General features: G+C 41.6%; 1 protein-coding gene across 2 annotated transcripts in view; it reads left to right on the top strand.

The window, feature by feature from the left end:
- The first annotated feature begins 2631 nt into the window (after positions 1-2631).
- doc2g (double C2-like domains, gamma) overlaps positions 2632-12154 on the top strand; it is a 32618-nt gene continuing 23095 nt past the window's right edge. For both annotated transcript variants that reach the window (XR_015866059.1, XM_088418617.1), the window contains exons 1-5: positions 2632-2866; positions 5795-6182; positions 6544-6623; positions 6952-7026; positions 12036-12145. Coding sequence is in view for 1 of the 2 variants with exons in the window: in XM_088418617.1 (XP_088274743.1) it covers positions 5813-6182; positions 6544-6623; positions 6952-7026; positions 12036-12145 (635 nt within the window). In the remaining variant the exon portion in view is untranslated. The remainder of the gene's footprint in view (positions 2867-5794; positions 6183-6543; positions 6624-6951; positions 7027-12035; positions 12146-12154) is intronic.

Below are 12154 nucleotides of genomic sequence, written 5' to 3'. Positions count from 1 at the left end.
GTGTCTCGGTAATGGGAGGAGTTTATCTTGCCAGGCAGAGGGCCGCCATGAATGCTCCTCCTCAAACTGAGAGTATCTTCTCCTTCCCTCTGTTTCATTGCAGAATTCAGATGTTTGTGGTATTATTTAGAAGGGACTCTTGAGGTGTGGGAAGGCTTACATTTTGCAAACCATTCTCAGCTTGGTCATGTTTTCAGTCCCTCCCTCATTAAGGTGGTAAATTGTTATTTCCTCATAGTGAATACTTATTGCATACATGTTTCGATGTCACCACAGTTTGTCTTCAACCTGTTTCATTTGCAGACCATCTTAAAGATAATACCACGGTGAAAAATAAGCAAGAAGGGATCAATACTTCAGGTTGTTTGTCCAGTCTTCATTTTTTGGCCATGATTGATTTCTTTCTCTGGACAGGGTCAGCACATGTTGATCCAGACAGGCTCACGTCAATCGAGAGGTCTGGTTTTCCGTTACCACACACATACCGTAATTATTAAAAACACTGAGTCATATGAAAGACGTCATCAGTAGTTTAACGTCTTTGAGCGAGATATGAAAGGAAGTCTGAAAAGTGAAATCCTGTAATATGTTGAATTGAAATTGTTTTCAAAAGAAAGAGTATTTTTTTCATGATCAATTCATTTCATTTTCCTCCTTTGGTGGATGGGTAAGTGATAAATATTAGAGCAAAACATTTCAAAAACTAGAGGTGTTACAATCATAGTTAAAAGTTATTTTATATGCATCGGGCTTTGTGTGCTTGAGTTGTTGGGAGTTGGGAAACAAAGATCAAGTCATTGTGTTTGACATAACTTGACAGGCTCCTGTGGGCGGGTAGGCAAATTTAGGAGCAGAAGGAAGACATGAAAATGGAGGAGCGTGTGAGGGTTGTCGGTCCGATGAATTGCAAATTTAACTTAAAAAAATGCCTCGATGGCATAAAACGAAAACGATATACATTATTTGTCAAGAGGGACCTTGCTTACCACAGAATCACTTGATGTTTATCTGACCACATAAATGCAAAGCACCCAGCTGCAACTGCATCCACAACTAAGGATAGCATCAAAGACTCTCATGGAGCGAGCCATAGCAAAGCTCTTGTAAATCAACTTGAAGACACTTTTCGTTTGAGCAACTCTGTGATGGACGATGTTTTATTTTAACAAGAAAGAAAACAGCACAATCCCTTCTGATGGTTGAAACTAAATGTTGCAGCACCATCATAAACATGAGACCCTAATTTAAAAATGCTTTGTTTTTCCTATGTGTCAATGATATTTTGGGAGAGGTACACTTTGCATTCAGGAGTTTGTCCAAGCACAGCGACAGGCATTTTTAGAAAATAATCAAGGTCTGAATCTAACGTCATGTCGAACTTTTCAACTGCATTGATTGAGAAGATAGGTTGTTCATTAGAGGGATTGTGCTTTTTGCAGCAGTGAAGTACACAATTTCCACAATTGTGAAAAAGAGTTTTCAGTGGTCATCAGGTCACTTGCGAGCACTTTGCCAGCACAGTAAGCAGCGGAAGTGCTCACCTTTTCATTTTTAGCACGGCAGCAGAGGGTAAAGACCCTGAGAGGATTGTGTTATCTATATATTCTTTTCAAACCGCTGGGAAATCAAAGAAGTCCTGCAAGGTCAACATGACGAATGATTCTCCATTCTTTCCAGGCAAATGAAGAATCACTCTGAATACTGTGGTTTTGGATCTTTAAATTAAATGAGCACTTGTTCCTTTTAATGTTTAGCCTCGGTGTTTTTTATTGTATTGTACATTTCTGAATTATAACCATTATGGCCAGCAGCCATACCGCATCAAATACATTACAGCGTTAGGTACAGTAGCAAAATCCCGTCGGATTCACGATAAACTGGAACAAAATTTGTGGAATATGAATTATCTCGCAAAATCTCGTCGGATTCACGATAAACTGGAACAAAATTTGTGGAATATGAATTATCTCGCAAAATCCTTACATTTGCAACTTCCATCCATATCAGGGGGCAGCCATTTTGTCACATGCTGTTGACTGAAAATGGCTCATGGTTCAGGTAACAACAATCATGTCTCATGTTTGTTGTTGAGTTATGCGACATTTGCATGCTGAGCCATAATTGGTCATTACCTGAGCCCTGACAATATGTATTTTGGTGCTTAGTTCATGCTTTACAACATATTACTATGAACAAAATAAATGACTTAACTTGCCGTTTCATGTTTTGCGTTGTTTCTGTTGAAGTGTTGGGTTTGGTTCACTTTATAATAAAGGCTGATTCTTCCTGTTAGTCTGACACACAAGCACATACATACTTATAGAGGTACACACAGTTTATTGTGTTCAAGTCAGTCCATGAGACAAATTTAATTTTCGTTCTTTCAGCTGCTGTGCTTCTTTTCCATCTCTGCCTTTTGTGTGTGGTGGGCGTGTTCCTATGGAACCAATTTATTTGTCTCACTGTATTTGTGTGTTATGTGCCATGATTGATTTCTCTCTCTCTCTCTCTCTCTCTCTCTCTCTCTCTCTCTCTCTCTCTCTCTCTCTCCCTCTCTCTCCCTCGCTCTCTCCTGTTCCTTCCCTCCTTCATCTGACCTGCTGCAAAAGTGAGTGTACAATGAATGGCACGGACTCAACTGATGAGGATTTTAAGTGGATACGTCAGAAATTAAGGGAAAGGGAAAGAGGGAGGGACGGCGCAGCAGAGGAGAGCAAGGCAAGCCATGTACAGAGAGCCAAAGAGAGAGGGGGGCTATATTGACTCAAAGCTGGTCTTCAAGCTCCTTAGTGTGTGTGAGAGAGAGAGAGAGGCAGGCGTGAGAGCAGTTAAGATGGAGTGCTGGCACAGATGAAGACTGCCCTGGGTATGTAATTGGTGGCTGTCTGTGTTCGTGCATGTGCCTCTGCGTATGTCTGGGGCTCCGAGCGGATGAGTTTGCGAGCACCACGCTTCCCTCCAAGTGCTCATCGATGTCATTGTAAGAAGCAAGCAGTGATGTAGGGCTGTCGTTACATAAACGCAGTTGTGGAATCATTGAGTGAGAAGAAGTAATGATGGATCATGTTGGCGAAAGATGGAAACTTGCATTTATTTATATGTGTGGTTGAATTACTCACACTTGGGGGTCTGCTGTTTAAAATGTGACCTGACATGGTGTGGCTTTTGGGTAGGACGGCGACAAAGGAGCTTTCAACAGCATCAGTTGAAGATTGATGTCAGACTTTACATTTACTAACACTGATTGTTTTCTTGGATTGGGAAAAATGTCTGTTGAAATTATTTTGAACATTCCATGGTTTGCACATTTTCTAAATGCGTTCAATCATCTGATTATATTCAAGAAAAAATTGAATCATGTGCACCTGAAAATTAGGAAGTCGCACACCAGTTTATTATCGGAGTCGACATTATTTAAAAAAGAAAAAATGATGTATTGATACTGATATTAAAGTGCCACCAACTTGTACGTAAAGACAAGCGACGCAGAAAGGCAAATAATTTACTACTTAACACAGAAGCATATGACAGAGTTAGATAATGAATATTGTTGCTGCAATTCATTTAATTTTCAAGTCAATGATTTTCCAATCTGTGAACAAATTAAAAAAATAATGCCTATTTTGCATTCAGTCATTTTTTGTGAGCCTATGGTCTTTTTTTTTGTTTTTTTACATATTCACATTTTATGTGGCAATAATACTCGACAGCTCAATATGGACACAAAATCGTGTCACATTCAGTGATGAGGAATATATTTCTTGGAGCGTTGATGAAATACACTTGATTTAATATCCTCTTCACCAGGTAAAACTTGCTTATTGAATTACTTCTCATTCTAGCCATTTATGAGTTGGGAGTGTGAGTTGTTCTGTTTAGGACAGAAATTAATCCCTTAAAGGGGGGGCAAATATGCACAATTTTGAGAAATAGCTCTCAAGATTGTAAATGACAGAAGCATTCAATTTATAAATGCAGAAAAGTGTACTCATTCTAAAAAGTGGGACTTGCACCTCTGGCAATGTGAGACAATTAATATATCTGAATTTTCTTCCACACGACAGATGTAGTTTAGGAAAATTACACTGCAGCTTTTTCTCTGCGATGAGTATAAACACTTTACTTTACAGCATACATAGTTAAGTGAACATGAGCTGCTTCCAACGATAGATTATCTTTGTAAACAGTCCGAATACAGGCAAGTTGGCAATGGACACGCCTCATTTAAGGACTGCCATAGAATGCCTCCTTATTTACTGGCTGATTATCACTATTTCATTAAGGATCTATCACACTGCTGAATAGATTGCGTATTCATCATCGCTGAGATTCTGTAACCGTCACGTGCTTTATTGGTTTATTACCATTCAATCAGGCATGCGTTCAGGGCCATATGTTGACCAGATCTGTGATTTTATGTCACAAAACTAAAATCAAGTGGATTGCAAGAAGCCACAATAGTCACAACAGCCACTGTATGTGATTTTTGTCATCATCATGGAAGTGTTCGATCACATCATAATTACATGTTGGAGTTCATTACTTTGCTATGAGCTGTTAAACTTGAACAGTAATTTCTAACATTTTATTGAAAGGATGAAAGCATAAACAAAAATATGCTGGAATCGCTTTGAGGAAACTAGGAAATTATGGCTTTTGGTAAATGGAGTCTGAAGTTTGTTGCCACTTATTATGCCTCATTTAGAGGTAAATGTGTTAATGACTCAGTTAGACTCGGAGCGGTATTATGTAAATATTGCTGAGGGGAGGTGCCAACAAGTCAGAGGAGTGCTAGGGGTGAGGGACATGTTGAAGAGTGAAGTAACATGACATGTTCAGGTTTTACTGTTAAACTTTGAACAACATTACTTCAAAGTACAGACTTGATCAAGGGAGAGCAGAGGTGAGTCTAGACTCAGAGGTTCAGGGGTGCTGAACTTTCAACCGGACACAATAAATCCAACCATTATGAATTTATGAAAGAAAAGCACAACCATTTTAATCATGGGTATTCAATTAGTTAGCTTCTTTGGAGCACTTTGGCTTTACAGCTGGCTTTCCCATTTCAGTCAAAAAAAGAACAGCGACGCTGTCCCTGACTATATTTTCTAACTTGGAAAAATCAGTCAGTTAGCTCCTACCTAACAACATAAACAGTGAGCTAAGATTAAATTCTGCAACATCGAGCACTCGTAGCGATAATAGAGTATTGGATTGGTTATTAGTAGTCGAAGGAAAGAAATGATCAGCAAAAGCCACATTTAAGCCGGGTAATTTACTGTACAGTCACTATATCATTAGAAGGCACTATTTTCAGGTGAGCAAGTCAGTAGGGGAGAGGCGGGAGGGAGGATTAGGAGGAACAAACCATTATTCGTGGTGTGGGGTTTGGGGAGTGGGATTAATGTAACTTTTTGTTTCCAAAAATACTTTTTGCTAATACGCTACTCAAGCTAATTTGAAAAGCAAACAAAAGATAAATTATTTAACATTTTAGAGCAGGCAATTTAGGGGCGCTTGCCCCCCAAAATGGGCTAGAGACACTTGCAGCGCCGACACAAGCTAAATCAGACTATTTTGGCATTTTAGAATTTAGAATTGCGTCCTCAGATGATAAACAAAATGTATTTCCCCTGTTATGGTTGTGGAAGATGTGATGCGAATTTTAATGCAACAAAGTCGGTCACTATGAAAAGTTGGGAGCTCAGGGGAAGACGGTGTGTTGTTTTGTTTGTCTCCTCTGAGGCCACTGGTTGCCATCTACTCACTTGTCTTCTGTTCTTCTTTATTCCAGTCCCATTCAGCAGTCCACATGAGCGTCTCCAAACCACCGGCGCCCCCTTCCGCCGCCCACCTCGCCATCCCTCCTTCCTCTACTTCCACACCCTCCTCATCCGCTTCCTCTCCCTCAGCTCCTCCCCCTCCCTCGCCCGTCAAAATTTCTATGCAGGAGCACTTTGCCATCAACGTGTGCCCGGGCCCCATCCTCCCGATCCCACAGATTTCAGACTTCTTCCCGCGTTTCCACGACTACCCATGCACGCCGCCACCTCCGCGGGAGAAGAAGATCCTGAAGGAGGAGACTTTCAACGGGGAAATGGGAGGGGGCTTCAAAGATGGCGAGAGGCGGGGGGACAACGCTGGGGACCGGGAAGAAGTAGCTGACTCTGATGATGACGACAGTGAGTTCCTTAAGTTTGTGTCAGTGTTTGTTCATTTATATGGAAATGAAAAAGCATAGCAGCAGAAAAAGGACACAGCCAGCTCTAAAACTTGAAAATGTAGAGTCATCTTTTTCTACTCAAGACCGCTTTTTCTTCCGGAAAACTCAACATGCGCTCACAACGTAATTGTGTCCTTGCAGTGGACCTTGCAGTGCAAAGCGGCGATAGTTAAAATTTCTCTCTGCTCTTTTCCCAAATGGCAAGCTGTGAGATGGGTCAATTCTTATTTAGTAGCTTCCTGTTTTTGTGACTCAGAGCTTTTGAGTGTGTCTGTGTGGTTCTGAGTCCCAGCAGTCATTGGCGTCTTTGTTGTTTCCAGCCTATTTGGGGACGCTGGAGTTCACCCTGCTCTTTGATCAGGAGAACAACTGTCTTCATTGCACCATTCACAAGGCAAAGGTAACCACAACATGTCTTTCCAGGCCCTTTCCTTAAAAAACTAAAATAAAATAAACCCTGCATTTTGGAACAAGGACACTAGCCTCGCAATTTGCAACCTGTCACTTGAGTTTAATTATATAAATCACTTTGGATTCGTCCCTAGAGGATAACACAATTGAGTCGAGGGGAGTCAGAAACAGTGGCACGGAACGGAAACGCCCAGCAGCACTATTGTGATGTTTGACGTCTTTTTCTGACCCCGTTGTTTGTGCGTAATGTTTGAGGGCAGAATGACGTCGGCATTCAACGCTACAGTACTGTACAGTGTCTGTGTTTCTGTTCACAGGGACTGAAAGCCATGGACTCCAATGGGCTGGCTGATCCATATGTCAAGCTTCATCTTCTTCCTGGGGCTAGCAAGGTCACTGTTCCAAAGTCACCTCGGTGGCTTTAAGCATAACATGCTACATGTGTGGTTGCACATTACACGCACAACAACAAAAAACCTGACACAAGTGTGTTATTTGACTTACAAATGTGTTCCGGCGTTCCTGTGAAAACATTGCCAAAGTGTGACATGGCAGCGGGATCATTTTGCACGTGGTCTCGAGCCGCCAAGTAGGGAGCTTTGCGGCGGGCTCTTCCTTATTGCGCCTTGTTCAATACGCCGCTTTATCGAGCACAAACATGTTCTGCTCGGCTGCACTGCTCTTGTTTTGTCTCCGGCTCAAGCTGGTGGGAAGATAAAGCGCGCGGCAACTTGCAGCCCAATGCTTTTGGCAACCTGTTGTTGGCCCTTTTAGCATCAAGGTGGATATGAAGTGAGGCTATGATAAGAGAGAGCAAGCATGCTGAGCCACGATAGGTCGAATGAGGCAATGCCGGTGAGCTCTAGAGTGCCAACCATCACAAGGTCTCGGGTATCTTTGTCCTCCAGCCCTCTCCTGTGTCTTTTCTTGCATTGTTCTTAGTCTTGGAGCTCACTTCCCACCGCTATCGCTGTCTATGTCTCACCATATCTCTGTGACCTTCTTTGACCTTGAAATACCAACTCAGAGAGGCGAGAAGGGAGAGAGAGGAAAGGGGGAAGAGTAAGAGAAGAGATGCGAGGTGGGGTGGGGGGCACATAAAGGGAGGGCAGCAGCAGGTGGTTGTCATGGAAACAGGGAGGATTGTTACACGGCTCACGTCAACAGGCGGGTGTTGATGGGAGTAGAGCGGTGGGTGGGCAGGACGCGGAGAATGCGTCAATGAGGAGGTAAGTACCCATGGCCCGTCATTAGTTAAATATCCACCAGACGAGGACCACGTCACTTGACAAGTGGGAGCGCACACATGCTGAAGTGAGTATGACGGACGCTTTCGCCTACTCGCGGCTGCGTTCGCCAGATGCATGTAAAGTATTGAGTTTTGCACGAACGGAGGCGCAACATGTTCCACCTCGCAGTTTATTTCACTCTTGTCATTCTGCATACGGTCACACCATCTACACCATCTACTTAAGTCAGGCCCACCTCTGGTGTGGTCACATAGTGGATTAATTTAAAGATAGGGTGACCACATTTTCTAATTTAAAAACCGGATCACTATAAATATGCTCAAAATCAAATATGCAATAAATTCCCATCAGGAAATGTTTATAGCAAAGTTAATCGCCAGTCAATCTGGGGGTTGTTTTATTATTTTAGCTAAAGCTTAATGCTAATACACGTTAATGCACTTACCATTATACAACCTCTTTTGGTTGGTCCTGGTTGGGCCAGTGTGATGAAACTAGTTTCCCCTGCCTTTCTTGCCACTCTTGTTGACATGTGGCTGTCCTGATTTTGGATCATCAAGTAATTTCTAAAACGCTTTCACGTGAACCTGCAATGTGCTTACAGTGGAGGACATAAGTATTTGACTCCACTAATTTTGTCAGTTTTCATACTCAGAAATAAATGAACAGCCTGCGATTTTGATGGCAGCTTTATTTTAACAGTTATAGAATTTTTTTTTTTAATTGAGAGCATAACATGGCATGAAAAATAAAAAATATATTTGCATGTCATTGAGGGAAATAACTATTTGATCCCCTAGCAAAACATTATATACACACTGATATAATGACATATAATGACAGCTTGATTCACAGCTGAGTAGACAACATTAGGTTACGCAAGAATTGTATACTAGAATTATAAATATGAGATGAAAAAACAACAACAAATACTGTTATGTACCAGATTGAGGTTGATTCAGAGGTGGATGAGTGTGTTCTGACTCAGAATTGGATTCTGTCAAAAGAAAGTTTGTAAGACAGCAGAGTCTTTTTATCAGGTCATATTATATTTTGATTGACAGTTGAGCAGGACATGTTTTCAGAGCATTCAGTAGATAAGCCTACAGCGTTTGCCAATGGAGACAATGGATGAAATGATTTTTCAGTTTCTCGCATCTTTTTGAACATTCACTGTTTGTTTGTTCAAGACTTAAAATTTGGCAGGTTTGTTCAAGACATTCCTATTTATGTTGTCAAATTCACATCACATTTTAGTTACGTTTCCACCAAGCAATACAGTTCAGCTGACAGTGGTGGTGATGATGATGAGATGTGATTCTCTCAATACTGTTTTTTCTTTTCCAACCCACTCTTTCACATCCAGAAATTCTATCGACAGCATGTCAAAACCCAGCCAACCCGTTTTTATCCACATCTCAAGGAAAGAGTAATCGAAGGAGAAAAGTGCAATTGGTAGACGATGGATGCATGAAGACAGATGGCGGGAACTAAAGTCAAATGTGATTGGGCAGATGGAGAATGAAGATAAAACATTTAGAAAAAAGTTTTAAAAGAATATTGATGATAAATGAATGCGGATAAATTAGCTGCAGTTCATTCTTGTAGCATGAAATGGTGATATGGACTGAATAAATAAACCAACAGCAGTAAAAAATAGTGTGTCATGTGACCTAAATTTATAAATATAATTACAGTACTTCTTCACTTCAACAAAAAAGTGACTAATGAAGGGATAGCAATGATGGTATAAGTGTCCTTGATCCATGGATTTAGGGGACAAAGACAAAGAAGAGCAAAGGAGGGAGGTTTGGTTTTGCAACAGACTGACTAAGAGGTCGATGCCATAAAAGATGGGGTGTTTATCTTCAGAGCTGCAGACATGAGAATGAGAAAGTGATGGAAGAGGATTCTTACTTTTGTAGCAGTGGCAGAGAGTGGTCATAGGGCAAGCAATTTTGGGACGTGCGTATAACCCAGCACAACACTACTGATGAAATATGACACACCATGGCTTGATACCTAACCTTTAGAATTGGATTCATAAAGTATTGCTCCAACCACACAAAGAAGCAACTTGGGCCTTAGTCTAAATTGTTTAATTCGTCTCAATTGTTTTTTCTCAGAGTATTGAAATGTAGAAGCTGCTGTTGTTACTACAATTCTGACTTCCCTGCATGCGGTATCTTGGGGCAGTCTCAGGCTAAACAGATGACATAGTCACTCCAGTGAGGTTTTCTCGGTGGGTCGGGCCCGAAACACCTCAGGGAAGCGTCCGGGAGGAATCCTAACCTGATGCTCAACCCACCTCAGCTGGTCCCCACACAACATGGAGGATCAGCGGCTCCACTCTGAAACCCCCTTGGAAAATTGAACTTCTTACCCTAGCTGTAACGGGGAGCCTGGGCACTCTGCAGAAGAAACTCATTACAGCTGTTTTTTTGTTTTTTTTTGGTCATGGCCCACATGATCATAGTGAGGGTACACGTCGATGTTCTGGTAGAACATCAAAATATTTTACTTTGGGTTCAGGTCCTTCTTTTGCACAACAGACAACAACAGAGTCTGCTTCACAAAAGATGCTTCACCAATCCGCTTTTGGATCTCCTGCGCCAGCCCACCTTCACGTGAGGGTACACCTCACCAGGGAGGGGTCCAGGAGGCATCATTTGATCATGAGCTACAGCTTGTGACTACAGATGAGGTGGGGACAAACAACAAACGGTCAACCGAAAGCTTTGTCTTTCAGTTCACCATTATAGAACAATGCAGCATCCACATCACTGTGGATGTTGCCTTTACCAAGTTCAAAAGACTCATTTAAAGTGGTTTTCAAATATCCGACAGAGGGTGTAGAACTGGTCCACTGCTCTATGCCCAAAATGAAAACAGCACTCGTCCTCCTTATTGTGAGCTTTGACTTCCTATTGGAGCCTTCTTCCCAACTCTCAATATAGACCGACCTTACCAGGGAGGGTGAAATGTGTGATCCTCAAGCAGTCAGAACACACCCTCCAGTGACCCTTCTTAAAAAGGAACACCAACATGCCGGTCTACCAATCCAGAGATACTATTCCCAATGTCCACAGAATTTGTCCGGCTTTCATTCTTTCCACACAAAAATACTGTACAAGTGATGAATAAACTAGTTAAATTAAACATCTTTTTCAATGAAGTGTTTGCTATCTGCTTAACTGTGCAGGAATGCAGGTTTGTTTATTTATTTATTGAAAAGCTTAACAGTATTTTTTAGGGCAGGTTATTTAATTGAATACAAGCTATGTGATTTGATTCCCAATACTTGAAATATTTCACATACAGCCAACATTTCCATGCACACACAATTTGGGGTATCAAACTGTTTGAATGTGTCACATATTGCGCCGTCAAAATGTCAATAATAACTTGGCCAAGATGCTTGACTTTGCTTTGGTTAAAGGATTACACTCGACTCACACTTGAAATTCTAGAAACTCTTGTTGAAATTCAAATATGCCAAATATAAACTGACAACAGCCGAAACTGATTAGGATCATATGCAAATTCGAATAGGTGAACAAACTTCTTTATAATAAATCATCTTTGTTAGAATAATCCAAGCCAAGATTTTGACAAATTCATTCATTTCTCATGATTAGTGAGTTGGAAAATAACAGAGAAGAACTAGTTCCTGAAAAGATATAATTCTGTATCATTGACATAAACTCCACAGTCAAATCCTCAGCAGGATGAAAACATCCCGAGGGCAGGCGTAGGAAATGAGGCAGCAAGCAAGGCGATGGGGCAGCCATTAGGAGCCTGCATGGAATTCACTTCCCGGAAAGCTTTAAATTTTCATTCTGATTGTGTTGCACACTTTAAACATCTGCTGCATTTGAAACTGGTGTTGATGCTCTGCCTCATTACATTGTGAGGGAGACAGATGGACAGGTGAGGAGAGGGAGGCCTCGTGGCCTTGCACGCTCGCTCAACAGATGTCCGCGATCTCCTCTGGGGCCGAGATAAATTATTCCCTCGCGGTCTTTTTTTTTTCCCCCAACTCAATCACTTGTCCTTCTTTTCTCTGATCTGGTGAATTTGCTACCTAGCCCTTTGCACATTGTTCTCATCCCCTTAGCGTGAATGCCGCTCAACTGTATTTCCCTCTACAGGCAAATAAACTGCGCACAAAGACTCTGAAGAACACGCTAAACCCAGTGTGGAATGAGACACTGGTATATCATGGAATCACAGCAGCTGACATGACCACCAAAACGCTCAGGTAGGCTAT

The sequence above is a fragment of the Hippichthys cyanospilos genome, chromosome 7 (assembly GCF_059441005.1).
Source record: "Hippichthys cyanospilos isolate Australia breed blue-spotted pipefish chromosome 7, RoL_Hcya_1.0, whole genome shotgun sequence".
NCBI classification, from domain to species: Eukaryota; Metazoa; Chordata; class Actinopteri; order Syngnathiformes; family Syngnathidae; genus Hippichthys; species Hippichthys cyanospilos.
This window is presented reverse-complemented; position numbering and strand designations above follow the sequence as displayed.